The following is a 20579-nucleotide window of genomic DNA, read 5'->3' as shown; positions in this document are numbered from 1 at the left end:
GACAGGAGGTCAAGAGAAAGGTGCAAGAGGTGAAAAAGAGGGCAAATGAGAGTTGGGGTGAGAGAGTATCATTAAATTTTAGGGAGAATAAAAAGATGTTCTGGAAGGAGGTAAATAGAGTGCGTAAGACAAGGGAGCAAATGGGAACTTCAGTGAAGGGGGCTAATGGGGAGGTGATACAAGTAGTGGTGATGTGAGAAGGAGATGGAGTGAGTATTTTGAAGGTTTGTTGAATGTGTTTGATGATAGAGTGGCAGATATAGGGTGTTTTGGTCGAGGTGGTGTGCAAAGTGAGAGGGTTAGGGAAAATGATTTCGTAAACAGAGAAGAGGTAGTAAAAGCTTTGCGGAAGATGAAAGCCGGAAAGGCAGCAGGTCTGGATGGTATTGCAGTGGAATCTATAAAAAAAGGGGGTGACTGTATTGTTGACTGGTTGGTAAGGTTATTTAATGTATGTATGACTCATGGTGAGGTGCCTGAGGATTGGCGGAATGCGTGCATAGTGCCATTGTACAAAGGCAAAGGGGATAAGAGTGAGTGCTCAAATTATAGAGGTATAAGATGTCTCCATGGTTGTTTAATTTGTTTATGGATGGGGTTGTTAGGGAGGTGAATGCACGAGTTTTGGAAAGAGGGGCAAGTATGAAGTCTGTTGTGGATGAGAGAGCTTGGGAAGTGAGTCAGTTGTTGTTCGCTGATGATACAGCACTGGTGGCTGATTCATGTGAGAAACTGCAGAAGCTGGTGACTGAGTTTGGTAAAGTGTGTGAAAGAAGAAAGTTAAGAGTAAATGTGAATAAGAGCAAGGTTATTAGGTACTGTAGGGTTGAGGGTCAAGTCAATTGGGAGGTAAGTTTGAATGGAGAAAAACTGGAGGAAGTAAAGTGTTTTAGATATCTGGGAGTGGATCTGGCAGCAGATGGAACTATGGGAGTGGAAGTGGATGATAGGGTGGGGGAGGGGGCGAAAATCCTGGGAGCCTTGAAGAATGTGCGGAAGTCGAGAACATTATCTCGGAAAGCAAAAATGGCTATGTTTGAAGGAATAGTGGTTCCAACAATGTTGTATGGTTGCGAGGCGTGGGCTATGGATAGAGTTGTGCGCAGGAGGGTGGATGTGCTGGAAATGAGATGTTTGAGGACAATGTGTGGTGTGGGGTGGTTTGATCGAGTAAGTAATGTAAGGGTAAGATAGATGTGTGGAAATAAAAAGAGCGTGGTTGAGAGAGCAGAAGAGGGTGTTTTGAAATGGTTTGGGCACATGGAGAGAATGAGTGAGGAAAGATTGACCAAGAGGATATATGTGGTGGAGGTGGAGGGAATGAGGAGAAGTGGGAGACCAAATTGGAGGTGGAAAGATGGAGTGAAAAAGATTTTGAGTGATCGGGGCCTGAACATGCAGGAGGGTGAAAGGTGGGCAAGGAATAGAGTGAATTGGATCGATGTGGTATACCAGGGTTGACATGCTGTCAGTGGATTGAATCAGGGCATGTGAAGCGTCTGGGGTAAATCATGGAAAGTTCTGTGGGGTCTGGATGTGGAAAGGGAGCTGTGGTTTTGGGCATTACTGCATGACAGCTAGAGACTGAGTGTGAACAAATGGGGCCTTTGTTGTCTTTTCCTAGTGCTACCTCGCACACATGAGGGGGGAGGGGGATGGTATTCCATGTGTGGCGAGGTGGCGATGGGAATGAATAAAGGCAGACAGTGTGAATTGTGTGCATGGGTATATATGTATGTGTCTGTGTGAGTATATATATGTGTACATTTAGATGTCTAGGTATGTATATTTGAGTGTGTGGACGTGTATGTATATACATGTGTATGGGGGTGGGTTGGGCCATTTCTTTCGTCTGTTTCCTTGTGCTACCTCGCAAACGCGGGAGACAGTGACAAAGCAAAATAAATATAAAATCCCTGGGGACAGGGGAGAAAGAATACTTCCCATGTATTCCCTGCATGTTGTAGGAGGCGACTAAAAGGGAAGGGAGCGGGGGGCTGGAAATCCTCCCTCTTTTTTTTTTTCTTTTAATTTTTCAAAAGAAGGAACACAGAAAGGGGCCAGGCGAGGATATTCCCTCAAAGGCCCAGTCCTCTGTTCTTAATGCTACCTCGCTAATGCGGGAAATGGCAAATAGTATGAAAGAAAAGAAAACTTCAATCTCCACTTTGGTTTCCCCATTCTCCATGTTCACTCCACTTCTTTGTCAACCTTTCCTCTCTCATTCTCCCCATATGTCAAACCATTTCAGCACAACCTCTTCAGCTCTCTCTACAACCTTTTTATCACTGCACATATCTCTTACTCTTTCATTATCTAATCACATCACCTCATACCACATACTGTCCTCAAACATTTCATTTCCAACACAATCACACTTATCTGCACAGCTTTGTCAAAATCCCATGCCTCGCATCAGTATAATATTTACAATTTTAGGCTAAGTTATGTCAAAATGTTTGTGTACAGTATGTACCCATATCTAGGATTCGTCATGGGGGATAACGAGTTTTACTTAGCAACACTCATGGCCAAATGTAGTAATAGATGAATTACACACCTGTATTACCAATATGGATGTAGTCATGCCCATATCTTACCTGTAATCACCTGTGTGTACTGCACGGGGAGGGAACTCTACATTCATGGAGCCCATTCTCTACTATCATGCATTTTTTTAAATTCATGTATGATGTGTATCAATCATGTCCTCATTCATTCTTTACATCTTTTTTTAATAAGTTACTTGCTTACTTCATGTTATGTCCCCTTTTTGCACTATCCCTTCCTCTCCCAAAGAAATGTTCCCTGTCTAAATCATCAATATCCATTAAAAATGTAAAGGCTGTGATCAGGCCACCCCTCACTTTTCTCTCTTGAATGGCTGGCAAAGTTGAAGCCTTTAACGTTTCTCTGTACCTTAGTTCTTTTAATTCTGGTATCATCTTTGTTGCCCTCCTTATGGACCTTCTCTAATAGCTCTTTGTGCTTCTTTAGGTGAGGCTCCTCTAACATGTATCCTTTGTTCCCTGCCACCAAGATAATCTATCCATCAGAAGCATCTCCCTCTTATTCCTGCTCGATAATCCAGTTTCTTAAGCAGCATCCCATGCAGTACTGAGTCAATTACTTTCTGGCATTCAAGATAAAAACAAGCTACCCAGCCTTCCCTTTTGTCTGAGACAGAATTCTCTCACAGAAATCTGAGAGGCTCATTACACACAACCTACTTTCCCGAAAATAATGCTGCCTCCAGCTTAGGCAGTTTCTTAATTGCAGAAACTCATCCATTTGCTTTCTCATTAACTTTTCCAATATCTTACAGACCATTAGGAGACTGGTCTATAATTCAGCACCCCTTCACTATCTCCTTTTTCATGTGTGTAATATTTGCTCTTTTCCATTCCCTCGTTATTTGTTGTTCTCCAGTGCCATCCTGAACAGTATTTCAAGGGGTCTGTCTAATGTATTTGCACACATCTTCAGAACATTAGGTGATATTTCATCAAGACCATGATCCTTCTATGGGTCAAAACCTTTCATCATTTTCTTAATGTCTTTTCTAGATATCTCAACAGTTTTAAAGCCTCCTCTCTATCCCATCTCACTAATGATGGGGTACAGTGACTTCCACAGTGAAAAACACTTCTGAATTGTTATTCAGTTACTTACATATCCTTACATTATCCTAAACGATTTCTCCTCTTAACTAACAATCTACCTCTGACAAATCTGTTAAAGTTTTGTATTTTCACCCGCCTTATTCAGAACAATCTTTTCAAAATTTCTATGATCCTCTTTTCTTAACCTGCAAATCAATCCTCTCTCTATTACACCCTGCATATCCTGTCTGGCTGGAGTGTCACTACTACATCCTGAACAACATGGGTAAGAGTGGTTGGTAAACAAAATATCACATCATCTGCTGGTGGACAAACTGGTGCAAAGACATCAACCAAAATCTCTAAATCTATATAAAACATTTATGAATGCTACTTTCATGTCAGTATGACTGCTATTGTACAAAGGCTAAAATAAAGCTGTACTTCAGCAGAATGCATCTGCACAGCAGGGTGTGCTACCTTTGCTTCCTGCCAAAGGAACAATGTTTCCCCTAAGAACAATTCTTCCCAGCAGCCATGGATCTGTTGTTTTAATTTGGTACATTTCTCTGTTAATAACTCAAATAAACGATGATTCAATAGCATTACAGTAAAATTACCATTAAGCTTTTGACTATAACTGCAGGAAATGTTTTGTCAACACTACTGCAACCATTTCACTCACCATATTACTCATACAGTATGGTACCAGTTAACTCGTGCATCAGCTATCACACACTTACTCTCTGCAGAGCAGTGTATGCCATCTCCACCAGCTATCAAGGAATATGGCCTCCCTAAAAAAAACAATGCTTCCTTCTTGGCTATGGGCCTGTTATTTTCCTGAAGTACAGTACTCCATTAATAACTCAAGCAATGCTTCATAAGCATTATGGTAAAATCATCATCAAGATTTTGATGCTAAATGTAGGCTATGTTTAAATGTAGGCTATGTTACGTCAACAATACTACAACCACTTCACTCATCAAATCACTCATACATTATGTCAAATGTTAAGTTGTGCATCAGTCATCACACACACTTGCCCTCTATAGAGCCGTGCGTACCACCTCCACTACCCACCAAGGAACATGGATTCCCAAAAGAAAAATTACTTCCTTACTGGCTACAGGCCACTTGTTTTCCTAAAGTACTGTTCTTTGTTTATAACTGAAATATGCAATGTTTCAATAGCATCACAACAAAATTATCACTAAGCTTTCAATGATAAATGTAGGCTATGTTTTATCACCAATGCTATAACTACATCACTCACCACATGACACATTTAGTACAGGACAAGTTACCTCATGCATCAGTCATCATACACTCACTCTCTGCCAAACGGTATGTGATACCTTCACCCATAGGAAAACATCTTCCTCCATGGCTACAAGCCTGTTTTCCTGACACAGTTCTCGGTTAATAAGTTAAATAAGCAATGTTCAATAAAAATTCAATAAAATTATTGACAAGCTTTCGAAGATAAACCACCCCACTGCCACTACCATCTAATGTACCTCTTAGCAACATTTTTGGCGAGAAAACTTACCTATTTTTGTGTAACTGATGTAAAAAAATGTCTCTATGAATGCATCTTCAATTATAACATATAAATATACAAGAAAAAAAATGGTTCATGTGGAAAAATAAGACATGGATACATTTTCAAGAACTGAAGCAGTGAAAAGTTTTTATCAAGGATGTAAGGCATGTGTACGTGTTGGAAGAGAGGAAAGTGATTGGTTCTCAGTGAATGTAGGTTTGCGGCAGGGGTGTGTGATGTCTCCATGGTTGTTTAATTTGTTTATGGATGGGGTTGTTAGGGAGGTAAATGCAAGAGTTTTGGAAAGAGGGGCAAGTATGAAGACTGTTGGGGATGAGAGAGCTTGGGAAGTGAGTCAGTTGTTGTTCGCTGACGATACAGTGCTGGTGGCTGATTCATGTGAGAAACTGCAGAAGCTGGTGACTGAGTTTAGTAAAGTGTGTGAAAGAAGAAAGTTAAGAGTAAATATGAATAAGAGCAAGGTTATTAGGTACAGTAGGGTTGAGGGTCAATTCAATTGGGAGGTAAGTTTGAATGGAGAAACACTGGAGGAAGTAAAGTGTTTTAGATATCTGGGAGTGGATCTGGCAGCGGATGGAACCATGGAAGCAGAAGTGGATCATGGGGTGGGGGAGGGGGCAAAAATCCTGGGAGCCTTGAAGAATGTGTGGAAGTCGAGAACATTATCTTGGAAAGCAAAAATGGGTATGTTTGAAGGAATAGTGGTTCCAACAATGTTGTATGGCTGCGAGGCGTGGGCTATGGATAGAGTTGTGCACAGGAGGATGGATGTGCTGGAAATGAGATGTTTGAGAACAATGTGTGGTGTGAGGTGGTTTGATCGAGTATGTTACGTAAGGGTAAGAGAGATGTGTGGAAATAAAAAGAGCGTGGTTGAGAGAGCAGAAGAGGGTGTTTTGAAATGGTTTGGGCACATGGAGAGAATGAGTGAGGAAAGATTGACCAAGAGGATATATGTGTCAGAGGTGGAGGGAACGAGGAGAAGTGGGAGACCAAATTGGAGGTGGAAAGAGGGAGTGAAAAGATTTTGTGTGATTGGGGCCTGAACATGCAGGAGGGTGAAAGGAGGGCAAGGAATAGAGTGAATTGGATGGATGTGGTATACCGGGGTTGATGTGCTGTCAGTGGATTGAATCAGGGCATGTGAAGCGTCTGGGGTAAACCATGGAAAGCTGTGTAGGTATGTATATTTGTGTGTGTGGACGTATGTATATACATGTGTATGGGGGTGGGTTGGGCCATTTCTTTCGTCTGTTTCCTTGCGCTACCTCGCAAATGCGGGAGACAGAGACAAAAAAAGAAGAAGAAAAAAAAAAAAAAACATCCCTTACATAATGCAGGGGTCCTACAGACATTCATGATCTGCCAATTATCTATATCACTCAAAACTTGCATCAACTAAAAATATGCAAAGCTAATCTTACATCTACAGAAGAGATAAAAAGATCAAAATATAATCTTGATCCATGTAAAAATCATGTCGGTATCATAACCAAGGTAAACTATAGTTACATTCATTCACCTGAATGGTATAAAGTGTATACTGTGCACCTCCAGGTTCGGTGTGTACCTCTGTTGCTGGTACACACACACTAAGAAATACTCGACCATCTAGTGGTATTTCAGCTGCTTCCAACAGCTCCTCATCAGCAACACCATTTCCACACGATTCTAAACTTGAGACAGATTTCACCGAGGCTGAAAAATAAAAATCAGGTCAAAACAAAGTATTTCCAACTATATTCTATGTAAAACTCAAACATTTGTGAACATCATTATGGTATCAGCATTAAAATATGACCAGTATTTTCAACTATATTCTATGTAAAACTCAATCATTTGTGAATATCATTATGGTATAAGCATTAAAATAGGACCATCCATCTTTTATATATTTTCTGAAGGCTCCAGTCACAGACAAAAGTCCAAATCAAGGCAGGCCTTAAATGAAATATAGAGAATTATGAAACAAAAAAAACAAACAAGAAAAACAAGGGTAAGTATGGACGAATTTTGGAGGAAGTGGAAAAACCTGTCTTTTGAAATGTGCCAGGTCATAGTTATTAGGAAAAACATAAAAGGGTTGGGAGTTCCACAGCTTTGACATGTAGGGAAAGAAGTAGTTGTCAAAGCAACCCATAAATGAGTTGCTGATGAAAATGCAATAACCATGTGATGCAGCAGCTTGCCAAGGACTGAGAGGTCTAGCTTAGTGGCATGGGCACACAAGCAGCCTGCTCTCAGGAGCAAAAACCAAAGTAATACATACAGAAGAGCGAATGTGAACCAACATTGTAGCATATGGCAAGGTGATCAAGTTTGGAAGTTAACCTGGAACAGTTTATAAGTCCAATCACTTTTGACTCAACTCTTGTCAAGTAAGGATACAGAACTAAAACCACCCAAAATGTATCATCTAAACAGGACAACCAGTTTCTATGAAGCAGACTTGGCTATTCCCATAATGTGGGGTTTCCAAGTATGTTCATTGAGTCACAAGGTGAAATAAAAGAATCATCAAAGGAGAGATGAGAGTTGTGAGGAGTTTTTGATACGAAGGTAGGGACTGGGTCCTGGCGACATTAAACTTAACAAGATTTTGTGCATCCCACTGAGATATCCAGCCCAAGTCTGAGTTTACTGAGGAAGCTGTGTCAAGATAAGATGTAGATAGAGTGAGAGAAGAGGAAGCAAAATTGAAGGATGTGGACGAATGCAGTGTTGAGTCATCAGCATATGAGGGCACTAGATTATTTGAGAAGAGGAAATCACTGAAAAAAGGAGAAAAAGTCTAGGGGACAATAGAAAAACTTAAGGGACTCTGCTGTTGATGTAGAAAAGCGGGGAGGCTGATCCATCAACAACCACAGAGATAGATCAACAGGAGAGGAAACTAGATATGAAATGGGCAATGTGAGGGATGGAAGGCAAAAGAGGAGGAGCTTAAAGATGAGACCCTGAAGTCACACCACATCAAAAGTCTTAGACATGTCAAGGACAACTACATATAACTTCCCAAAATTTTTCAGGGATGACAACCAAAAATTAGTAAGATAGAAATGAATATCATCAATAGATCTCACCTTATGAAAGCCATACTGATGATCAGACACAAGAGTGTGCTTTTCATCTCCTTTGCCAATTCAGTCATGTAATTTTTCTACCAATTCCAATTAATCAAAATTTTTCACCAGAAACAAATCTTTCATAAGACTGGGTTTTCAATCTTTAGATACACAATGCTGAGTTTCACTAAACCAAAAAAAAAGGGAATACAACCTCCACTCAGAATTCAGCATAAAAGTATTCCAAACTACAAAATATGGGATAACCTTAAGTTTCAAGAAAAAGCAATATATAAAGCATTCAAATAAAACAAAATGGTAAGGGTAAATGTAGTGCGTAATAATGCTGGGTAAATGTAGTGCGTAATAATGCTATCATATAATCTTATGAAGAATCTTAGCAAACATTAATAAATACATGATAACAGCAATTAATGAATAATCAGGATGCATGTGAAACATGTAAAATACTAATACCGGAGGTGTTTTAATCATAAAGAGAGAGAGTGGTAGAATCTGGATTCTGATGGTGATGGGAAATCATGTATATACAAGTTCTTAAGAATAAATGTGAATAATGGCAAGGTTATTAGGTTTAGCAAGGTTGAGGGGGTATGTTAGTTTGAATGGAGAAAAATTGAAGGAAGTGAAGTGTTTTAGATATCTGGCAGTGGACTTAGCAGCGAATGAAACCATGGAAACAGAAGTGAGTCACAAGGTGGGGGAGAGGGCAAAGCTTCTGTGAGCGATGAAGAATGTGTGGAAGGAGAGAATGTTATCTTAGGGAGCAAAAATGGGTACGTGTCAAGGAACAGCAGTTCCAACAATATTCTACAGCTGTGAGGCAAGGGCTATAGATAGGGTTTTACGAAGAAGGGTGGATGTGTTGGAAATAAAATGTTTGTAAACAAAAGTGGAGTGAAATGGTTTGATCAAGTAAGTAATGAAACGGTAAGAGAGATGTGTGGAAATAAAAAGGGTGTGGTTGAGAGCGCAGAAGGTGTGTTGAAATGATTTGGACATATGGAAAGAATGAGTGAGGAAAGATTGACAAAGAGGATATATGGGTCAGAGGTGGAGGGAACAGGTGGAAGGATGGAGTGAAAAAGATTTTTGAGAGATTGGAGCCTGAATATACAACAGGGCAGAGGGCATGCAAGGAATAGAGTGAATTGAAATGATGTGGTATACAGGGTTGACGTGCTGTCAATGGATTGAACCAGGGCATGTGAAACGTCTGGGGTAAACCAATGGAAGGTCTGTGAGACCTGGATGTGGATGGGGAGCTATAGTTTTGGTGCATTACACATGACAGCTGAAACTGAGTATGGACGAATGTGGGCTCTTCTGTCTGCTTTCCTGGCACTACCTCACTGAAGCAGGGAGTAGCAATCCTGTTTCCTGTGGAGCAAGGTAGTGCCGGGAATGGAAAAAGACAAGCAAGTATGAATATATACATGGGTATGTATGTATATGTCTGTATATAGGTATGCATATCTATGTGTATGTGTATATGTTGATTTGTATATGTATGTATAAGTTTGCTGAGTATTCCTGGGAATTTATATGGGAGGGTGTTGATTGAGAGGGTGAAGGTATGTACAGAGCATCAGATTGGGGAAGAGCAGTGTGGTTTCACAAGTGGTAGAGGATGTGTGGATCAGGTGTTTGCTTTGAAGAATGTATGTGAGAAATACTTAGAAAAGCACATGGATTTGTATGTAGCATTTATGGATCTGGAGAAGGTATATGACAGAGTTGATAGAGATGCTCTGTGGAAGGTATCAAGAATATATGGTGTGGATAGAGATGCTCTGTGGAAGGTATTAAGAATATATGGTGTGGGAGGCAAGTTGTTAGAAGCAGTGAAAAGTTTTTATCGAGGATGTAAGGAATGTGTACGAGTAGGAAGAGAGGAAAGTGATTGGTTCTCAGTGAATGTTGGTTTGTGGCAGGGGTGCGTGATGTCTCCATGGCTGTTCAATTTGTTTATGGATGGGGTTGTTAGGGAGGTGAATGCAAGAGTTTTGGAAAGAGGGGCAAGTATGCAGTCTGTTGTGGATGAGAGAGCTTGGGAAGTGAGTTAGTTGTTGTTCGCTGATGATACAGCACTGGTGGCTGATTCAGGTGAGAAACTGCAGAAGCTGGTAACTGAGTTTGGTGAAGTGTGTGAAAGAAGAAAGCTGAGAGTAAATGTGAATAAGAGCAAGGTTATTAGGTACAGCAAGGTTGAAGGACAAGTCAATTGGGAGGTATGTTTTAATGGAGAAAAACTGGAGGAAGAGAAGTGTTTTTGATATCTGGGAGTGGATTTGGCAGCGGAAGTGAATCATAGGGTGGGGGAGGGGGCAAAAGTTCTGGGAGCGTTGAAAAATGTATGGAAGTCGAGAACATTATCTTAGAAAGCAAAAATGGGCATGTTTGAACGAATAGTGGTTCCAACAATATTATATGATTGTGAGGCATGGGCTATAAATAGAGTTGTGCGGAGGAGGATGGATGTGCTGGAAATGAGATGTTTGAGGACAATATGTGGTGTGAGGTGGTCTGATCGAGTAAACAATGAAAGGGTAAGAGAGATGTGTGGTAATAAAAAGAGTGTGGTTGAGAGAGAAGAGGGTGTTTTGAAATGGTTTGGTCACATGGAGAGAATGAGTGAGGAAAGATTGACAAAAAGGATATATGTGTCAGAGGTGGAGGGAACGAGGAGAAGTGGGAGACCAAATTGGAGGTGAAGAGATGGAGTGAAAAAGATTTTGAGTGATCGGGGCCTGAACATGCAGGAGGGTGAAAGGCGTGCAAGGAATAGAGAGAATTGGAATGATGTGGTATACCGGGGTCGATGTGCTGTCAATGGACTGGACCAGGGAATGTGAAGTGTCTGGGGTAAACCATGGAAAGTTTTGTGGGGCCTGGATGTGGAAAGGGAGCTGTGGTTTTGGTGCATTATACATGACAGCTAAAGACTGAGTGTGAACAAATGTGGCCTTTGTTGTCTTTTCCTAGCGCTACCTCGCGCATATTTGGGGGAGGGGGTTGTCATTTCATGTGTGGGGATGGCGACAGGAATGAATAAGGGCAGACAGTATAAGTCATGTACATGTGTATATATATATATATATATATATATATATATATATGTCTTCCTATGAGTCCATGGGGAAAATGAAACACGAAAAGTTCCCAAGTGCACTTTTGTGTAATAATCACATCATCAAGGGAGACGCAAGAGAGAAATATAACAGTCAGTTGATATACATCGAAAAAACGAAGCTAGGATGCCATTTGGTAAACATGTTTACCAAATGGCGTCCTAGCTTCGTCTCTTCGATGTATATCAACTGACTTATATTTCTCTCGTGTCTCCCCTGATGATGTGATTATTACACGAAAGTGCACTTGGAAACTTTTTGCGTTTCATTTTCCCCATGGACTCATAGGAATATCCTGATCACCCGCAAAATTGTGATCCTTTCCAATATATATGTGTGTGTGTATATATATGTATATGTTGAGATGTTTTTTTTTTGTTTGTTTTTTTTTGCTTTCTCGCTGTCTCCCACGTTTGCGAGGTAGCACAAGGAAACAGACGAAAGAAATGGCCCAACCCACCCCCATACACATGTATATACATACATCCACACACGCAAATATACATACCTACACAGCTTTCCATGGTTTACCCCAGACGCTTCACATACCCTGATTCAATCCACTGACAGCATGTCAACCCTGGTATACCACATCGATCCAATTCACTCTATTCCTTGCCCTCCTTTCACCCTCCTGCATGTTCAGGCCCCGATCACACAAAATCTTTTTCACTCCATCTTTCCACCTCCAATTTGGTCTCCCACTTCTCCTCGTTCCCTCCACCTCCGACACATATATCCTCTTGGTCAATCTTTCCTCACTCATTCTCTCCATGTGCCCAAACCATTTCAAAACACCCTCTTCTGCTCTCTTTATATTTTTATTTCCACACATCTCTCTTACCCTTACGTTACTTACTCGATCAAACCACCTCACACCACACATTGTTCTCAAACATCTCATTTCCAGCACATCCATCCTCCTGCGCACAACTCTATCCATAGCCCACGCCTCGCAACCATACAACATTGTTGGAACCACTATTCCTTCAAACATACCCATTTTTGCTTTCCAAGATAATGTTCTCGACTTCCACACATTCTTCAAGGCTCCCAGAATTTTTGCCCCCTCCCCCACCCTATGATCCACTTCCGCTTCCATGGTTCCATCCGCTGCCAGATCCACTCCCAGATATCTAAAACACTTTACTTCCTCCAGTTTTTCGCCATTCAAACTTACCTCCCAATTGACTTGACCCTCAACCCTACTGTACCTAATAACCTTGCTCTTATTCACATTTACTCTTAACTTTCTTTTTTCACACACTTTACCAAACTCAGTCACCAGCTGCTGCAGTTTCTCACATGAATCAGCCACCAGCGCTGTATCATCAGCGAACAACAACTGACTCACTTCCCAAGCTCTCTCATCCACAACAGACTTCATACTTGCCCCTCTTTCCAAAACTCTTGCATTCACCTCCCTAACAACCCCATCCATAAACAAATTAAACAACCATGGAGACATCACACACCCCTGCCGCAAACCTACATTCACTGAGAACCAATCACTTTCCTCTCTTCCTACACGTACACATGCCTTACATCCTCGATAAAAACTTTTCACTGCTTCTAACAACTTGCCTCCCACACCATATATTCTTAATGCCTTCCACAGAGCATCTCTATCAACTCTATCATATGCCTTCTCCAGATCCATAAATGCTACATACAAATCCATTTGCTTTTCTAAGTATTTCTCACATACATTCTTCAAAGCAAACACCTGATCCACACATCCTCTACCACTTCTGAAACCACACTGCTCTTCCCCAATCTGATGCTCTGTACATGCCTTCACCCTCTCAATCAATACCCTCCCATATAATTTACCAGGAATACTCAACAAACTTATACCTCTGTAATTTGAGCACTCACTCTTATCACCTTTGCCTTTGTACAATGGCACTATGCACGCATTCCGCCAATCCTCAAGCACCTCACCATGAGTCATACATACATTAAATAACCTTACCAACCAGTCAATAATACAGTCACCCCCTTTTTTAATAAATTCCACAGCAATACCATCCAAACCTGCTGCCTTGCCAGCTTTCATCTTCCGCAAAGCTTTTACTACCTCTTCTCTGTTTACCAAATCATTTTCCCTAACCCTCTCACTTTGCACACCACCTCGACCAAAACACCCTATATCTGCTACTCTATCATCGAACACATTCAACAAACCTTCAAAATACTCACTCCATCTCCTTCTCACATCACCACTACTTGTTATCACCTCCCCAATTGTGCCCTTCCCTGAAGTTCCCATTTGCTCCCTTGTCTTACACACTTTATTTACCTCCTTCCAGAACATCTTTTTATTCTCCCTAAAATTTAATGATACTCTCTCAACCCAACTCTCATTTGCCCTCTTTTTCACCTCTTGCACCTTTCTCTTGACCTCCTGTCTCTTTCTTTTATACATCTCCCGCTCAATTGCATTTTTTCCCTGCAAAAATCATCCAAATGCCTCTCTCTTCTCTTTCACGAATAATCTTACTTCTTCATCCCACCACTCACTACCCTTTCTAATCAACCCACCTCCCACTCTTCTCATGCCACAAGCATCTTTTGCACAATCCATCACTGATTCCCTAAATACATCCCATGTTGAGATGTATAGGTATGTATATGTGTGTGTGTGGACGTGTATGTATAAACATGTGTATGCGGGTGGGTTGGGCCATTTTTTCATCTGTTTCCTTGCGCTACCTTGCTAATGCGGGAGACAGCGACAAAGTATAATGAATAAATCAATAAATGCGTATGTGCATGTATGGGCATTTATGTATACATATAAGTATATGAATAGATGGGCCATTCTTTGTCCATTTCCTGACGCTACCTCGCTCATGCGGGAAACAGCGATTAAGTACAATAAAATAATGTTCCAAAAGAAGGAACAGAGAAGGGGGCCAAGTGAGGATATTTCCTCTAAGGGCTCAATCCTCTGTTCATAATGCTACCTCATTAATGTGGGAAATGGCAAGAGGTGAAAAAGAGGGCAAATGAGAGTATCATTACATTTTAGGAAGAATAAAAAGATGTTGTGGAAGGAGGTAAATAACATGCATAAGACAAGAGAACAAATGGGAACATTGGTGAAGGGAGCAAATGGGGAGGTTATAACAAGTAGTACTGATGTGAGAAGATGTAGTGAGTATTTTGAAGGTTTGTTGAATGTGTTTGATGACAGAGTGGCAGACATAGGGTGTTTTGGTCGGGATGGTGTGTGAAGTGAGAGGGTCAGGGAGAATGGTTTGGTAAACAGAGAAGAGGTAGTGAAAGTTTTGCAGAAGATGAAAGCTGGCAAGGTGGCAGGTTTGGATGGTATTGCAGTGGAATTTATCAAAAAAGAGGGTGACTGTGTTTTTGATTGGTTGGTAAGAATATTTAATGTATGTATGGATCATGGTGCAGTGCCTGAGGATTGGCAGAATGCATGCATAGTGCCATTATTCAAAGGGAGTGTTTGGATTACAGAGGCATAAGTTTGTTAAGTATTCCTGCGAAATTATATGGGAGGGTATTGATCAAGAGGGTAGAGGCATGTATAGAGCATCAAATTGGGGAAGAGCAGTGTGGTTTCAGAAGTGGTAGATGTGTGGATCAGTTGTTTGCTTTGAAGAATGTATGTGAGACATACTTAGAAAAACAGATGGATTTGTATGTAGCACTTATAGATCTGTTGAAGACATATGACAGGGTTGATAGAGATGCTCCGTGAAAGGTTTTAAGAGTATATGGTGCAGGAGGGAAGTTCCTGGAGGCAGTGAAAAGCTTTTTACCAAGGATGTAAGGCATGTGTACTTTACGAGTAGGAAGGGAGAAGAGCAGATGGAACCATGGAAACGGAAGTGAGTCACAGGGTGGGGGAGGGGGCGAAGGTTCTGGGAGCGTTGAAGAATGTGTGGAAGGCGAGAATGTTATCTTGGAGCAAAAATGTGTGTTTGAAGGAATAGTGGTTCCAACAATGTTATATGGCTGCAAGGCATGGGCTATAGATAAGGTTGTGTGGAGGAGGGTGGATGTGTTGGAAATGATATGTCTGAGGACAGTATGTGGTGTGAGGTGGTTTGATCAAGTAAGTAATGAAAGGGTAAAATGGATGAGTGGTAATAAAAAAAAGTGTGGTTGAGAGAGCAGGGGGTGTGTTGAAATGGTTTGGACACATGGCGAGAATGAGTAAGGAAAGATTGACAAAGAGGATATATGTGTCTGAGGTAGAGGGAACAAGGAGAAGCAGGAAACCAAATTGGAGGAGGAAGGATGGAGTGAAAGATTTTGAGCAATCGGGGCCTAAACATACAGGAGGGTGGAAGGTGTCCAAGGAATAGAGTGAACTGGAATGATGTGGTATACCAGGGTCAATGTGCTGTCAATGGATTGAACCAGGGCATGTGAAGCATTTAGGGTGAACCATGGAAAGGTCTGTGGGGCCTGGATGTGAAAAGGGAGCTGTGGTTTCGGTGCATTACACATGACAGGTAGAGACTTAGTGTGAACAAATGTGGCCTTTCTGTCTTTTCCTGGTGCTACCTCACTGGAGGTGGAGATGCTGTTTCCTGTGTGGAGGTGTGGCGACAGGAATGGATGAAGGCAGCAAGAACGAATATGTACATGTGTATATATGTATCCCTGGGGATAGGGGAGAAAGAATACTTCCCATGCATTCCTCACATGTCGCAGAAGGCGACTAAAGGGGACGGGAGCGGGGGGCCAGAATCCCTCCCCTCCCTGTATTTTGACTTTCTAAAAGGGGAAACAGAAGAAGGAGTCACGCGGGGAATGCTCATCCTCCTCGAAGGCTCAGATTGGGGTGTCTAAATGTGTGTGGATGTAACCAAGATGAGAAAAAAGGAGAGACAGGTAGTATGTTTGAGGAAAGGAACCTGGATGTTTTGGCTCTGAGTGAAACGAAGCTCTAGGGTAAAGGGGAAGAGTGGTTTGGGAATGTTTTGGGAGTAAAGTCAGGGGTTAGTGAGAGGACAAGAGTAAGGGAAGGAGTAGCAGTACTCCTGAAACAGGAGTTGTGGGAGTATATAATAGAGTTTAAGAAAGTAAATTCTTGATTGATATGGGTAAAACTGAAAGTTGATGGAGAGAGATGGGTGATTATTGGTGCATATGCACCTGGGCATGAGAAGAAAGATCATGAGAGGCAAGTGTTTTGGGAGCAGCTGAATGAGTGTGTTAGTGGTTTTGATGCACAAGACTGGGTTATAGTGATGGGTGATTTGAATGCAAAGGTGAGTAATGTGGCAGTTGAGGGTTAATTGGTGTACATGGGGTGTTCAGTGTTGTAAATGGAAATGGTGAAGAGCTTGTACATTTATGTGCTGAAAAAGGACTGGTGATTGGGAATACCGGGTTTAAAAAGAGAGATATACATAAGTATGCATATGTAAGTAGGAGAGATGGCCAGAGAGCATTATTGGATTATGTGTTAATTGATAGGCGCACGAAAGAGAGACTTTTGGATGTTAATGTGCTGAGAGGTGGAACTGGAGGGATGTCTGATCATTATCTTGTGGAGGCGAAGGTGAAGATTTGTAGGGGTTTTCAGAAGAGAAGAGAGAATGTTGGGGTGAAGAGAGTGGTGAGAGTAAGTGAGCTTGGGAAGGAGACTTGTGTGAGGAAGTACCAGGAGAGACTGAGTACAGAATGGAAAAAGGTGAGAACAAAGGAGGTAAGGGGAGTGGGGGAGGAATGGGATGTATTTAGGGAATCAGTGATGGCTTGCGCAACAGATGCTTGTGGCATGAAAAGCATGGGAGGTGGGTTGATCAGAAAGGGTAGTGAGTGGTGGGATGAAGAAGTAAGATTGTTAGTGAAAGAGAAGAGAGAGGCATTTGAACGATTTTTGCAGGGAAAAAATGCAAATGCGTGGGAAAGGTATAAAAGAAAGAGGCAGGAGGTCAAGAGAAAGGTGCAAGAGGTGAAAAAAAGGGCAAATGAGAATTGGGGTGACAGAGTATCATTAAATTTTAGGGAGAATAAAAAGATGTTTTGGAAGGAGGTAAATAAAGTGCGTAAGACAAGGGAGCAAATGGGAACTTCAGTGAAGGGCACCATTGGGGAGGTAATAACAAGTAGTGGTGATGTGAGAAGGAGATGGAGTGAGTATTTTGAAGGTTTGTTGAATGTGTTTGATGATAGAGTGGCAGATACAGGGTGTTTTGGTCGAGGTGGTGTGCAAAGTGAGAGGGTTAGGGAAAATGATTTGGTAAACAGAGAAGAGGTAGTAAAAGCTTTGCGGAAGATGAAAGCCGGCAAGGCAGCAGGTTTGGATGGTATTGCAGTGGAATTTCTTAAAAAAGGGGGTGACTGTATTGTTGACTGGTTGGTAAGGTTATTTAATGTATGTATGACTCATGGTGAGGTGCCTGAGGATTGGCGGAATGCCTGAATAGTGCCACTGTACAAAGGCAAAGGGGATAAGAGTGAAGGCTCAAATTACAGAGGTATAAGCTTGTTGAGTATTCCTAGTAAATTATATGGGAGGGTATTGACTGAGAGGGTGATGGCATGTACAGAGCATGAGATTGGGGAAGAGCAGTGTGGTTTCACAGGTGGTAGAGGATGTGTGGATCAGGTGTTTGCTTTGAAGAATGTATGTGAGAAATACTTAGAAAAGCAAATGGATTTGTATGTAGCATTTATAGATCTGGAGAAGGCATATGATAAGAGTTGATAGAGATGCTCTGTGGAAGGTATTAAGAATATATGTTGTGGGAGGCAAGTTGTTAGAAGCAGTGAAAAGTTTTTATCGAGGATGTAATGCATGTGTACGTGTAGGAAGAGAGGAAAGTGATTGATTCTCAGTGAATGTAGGTTTGCGGGAGGGGTGTGTGATGTCTCCATGGTTGTTTAATTGGTTTATGGATGGGGTTGTTAGGGAGGTGAATGCAAGAGTTTTGGACAGAGAGGCAAGTATGAAGTCTGTTGTGGATGAGAGAGCTTGGGAAGTGAGTCAGTTGTTGTTCGCTGATGATACAGCGCTGGTGGCTGATTCATGTGAGAAACCACAGAAGCTGGTGACTGAGTTTGGAAAAGTGTGTGAAAGAAGAAAGTTAAGAGTAAATGTGAATAAGAGCAAGGTTATTAGGTACAGTAGGGTTGAGGGTCAAGTCAACTGGGAGGTAAATTTGAATGGAGAAAAACTGGAGGATGTAAAGTGTTTTAGATACCTGGGAGTGGATTTGGCAGCGGATGGAACCATGGAAGCGGAAGTGAATCATAGGGTGGGGGAGGGGGCGAAAATTCTGGGAGCCTTGAAGAATGTTTGTAAGTCGAGAACATTATCTTGGAAAGCAAAAATGGGTATGTTTGAAGGAATAGTGGTTCCAACAGTGTTGTATGGTTGTGAGGCGTGGGCTATGGATAGTTGTGCGCAGGAGGATGGATGTGCTGGAAATGAGATGTTTGAGAACAATGTGTGGTGTGAGGTGGTTTGATCGAGTAAGTAATGTAACGGTAAGAGAGATGTGTGGAAACAAAAAGAGTGTGGTTGAGAGAGCAGAAGAGGGTGTTTTGAAATGGTTCGGTCACATGGAGAGAATAAGTGAGGAAAGATTGACAAAGAGGATATATGTGTCAGAGGTGGAGGGAACGAGGAGAAGTGGGAGACCAAATTGGAGGTGGAAAGATGGAGTGAAAAAGATTTTGAGTGATCGGGGCCTGAACATGCAGGAGGGTGAAAGGCGTGCAAGGAATAGAGTGAATTGGAACGATGTGGTATACCGGGGTCGATGTGCTGTCAATGGATTGAATCAGGGCATGTGAAGCGTCTGGGGTAAACCATGAAAAGTTCTGTAGGGCCTGGATGTGGAAAGGGAGCTGTGGTTTCGGTGCATTATTACATGACAGCTAGAGACTGAGTGTGAACAAATGGGGCCTCTGTTCTTTTCCTAGCGCTACCTCGCACACATGAGGGGAGAGGGGGTTGTCATTCCATGTGTGGCGAGGTGGCGATGGGAATAAATAAAGGCAGACAGTATGAATTATGTACATGTGTATATATGTATATGTCTGTGTGTGTATATATATGTGTACATTGAGATGTATAGGTATGTATATTTGCGTGTGTGGACGTGTATGTATATACATGTGTATGTGGGTGGGTTGGGCCATTCTTTCGTCTGTTTCCTTGTGCTACCTCGCTAACGCGGGAGACAGCGACAAAGCAAAATTATAAAAAATTATAGTATATATGTATGTGTCTGTGTATATGTATGTATACGTTGAAATGTATATGTATGTATAAGAGCATTTATGGGCATTTATGCATATATACATGTGTATATAAGGGATTGGCCCATTCTTTGTCTGTTTCCTTGGGCTACCTCGCAGATGCGGGAAACAGCAATTAAGTATAATAAATATATGTATGTGAGTAGGAGAGATGGTCAAATGGCATTACTGGACATGTTAATTGATAGGCATGTAAAAGAAAGACTTTTGGATGTTAATATGCTGAGAGGGGCAGCTGGAGGGATGTATGATCACTATCTTGTGGAGAAGAAGGTGAAGATTTGTAGAGGCTTTTAGAAAAGGAGAGAGAATGTTGGGAAGAAGAGAGTGGTGAGAGTAAGTGACCCTGGAAAGGAGACTTGTGTGAAGAAGTACCAGAAGAGATTGAAAGCAGAATGGCAAAAGGTGAGAGCAAATGATGTCAGGGGAGTGGGTGAGGAATAGGATGTATTTAGGGAAGCAGTGATGGCTTGCACAAAAGATGCAAGTGGTAGGAGAAAGGTGAGAGGTGGGCAGATCAAAAAGGATAGAGTGGTGGGATGAAGTAAGATTGTCAGTGAAAGAGAAAAGAGAGGCAATTGGACAATATTTGTAAGGGAGTGGTGTAAATGACTGGGAGATGCATAAAAGAAAGCGGCACGAGGTCAAGAGAAAGGTGCAAGAATTGAAAAAGAGGGCATATGAGAGTTGAGGTGAGAGTATCAATAAATTTCAGGGAGACTAAAAAGATGTTTTGGAAGGAGGTAAATAATGTGCATAAGACAAGAGAACAAATGGGTATATTTGTGAAGGGAGCAAGTGGGGAAATGATAACAGATAGTTATGGAGTGAGGAGATGGAGTGAGTATTTTGAAGGTTTGCTGAATGTGTTTGATGATAGAATGGCAGATATAGAGTGCTTTGGTTAGGGTGGTGTACAAAGAGAGGGTCAGGGAG

The 20579-nt window shown here is 41.6% G+C and overlaps 1 protein-coding gene across 1 annotated transcript in view; it reads right to left on the bottom strand.

The window, feature by feature from the left end:
• The window catches only part of LOC139752849 (uncharacterized), a 257324-nt gene that overhangs the window by 139311 nt on the left and 97434 nt on the right, over positions 1–20579 (bottom strand). The window contains 1 exon segment of the mRNA XM_071668812.1: positions 6693–6868. Coding sequence (XP_071524913.1) covers positions 6693–6868 — 176 coding nt within the window.

The sequence above is a fragment of the Panulirus ornatus genome, chromosome 13 (assembly GCF_036320965.1).
Source record: "Panulirus ornatus isolate Po-2019 chromosome 13, ASM3632096v1, whole genome shotgun sequence".
In the NCBI taxonomy this organism is placed as follows: domain Eukaryota; kingdom Metazoa; phylum Arthropoda; class Malacostraca; order Decapoda; family Palinuridae; genus Panulirus; species Panulirus ornatus.
Note: the sequence above shows the minus strand (reverse complement) of the source record. Positions and strands in the feature narration are given on the sequence as shown.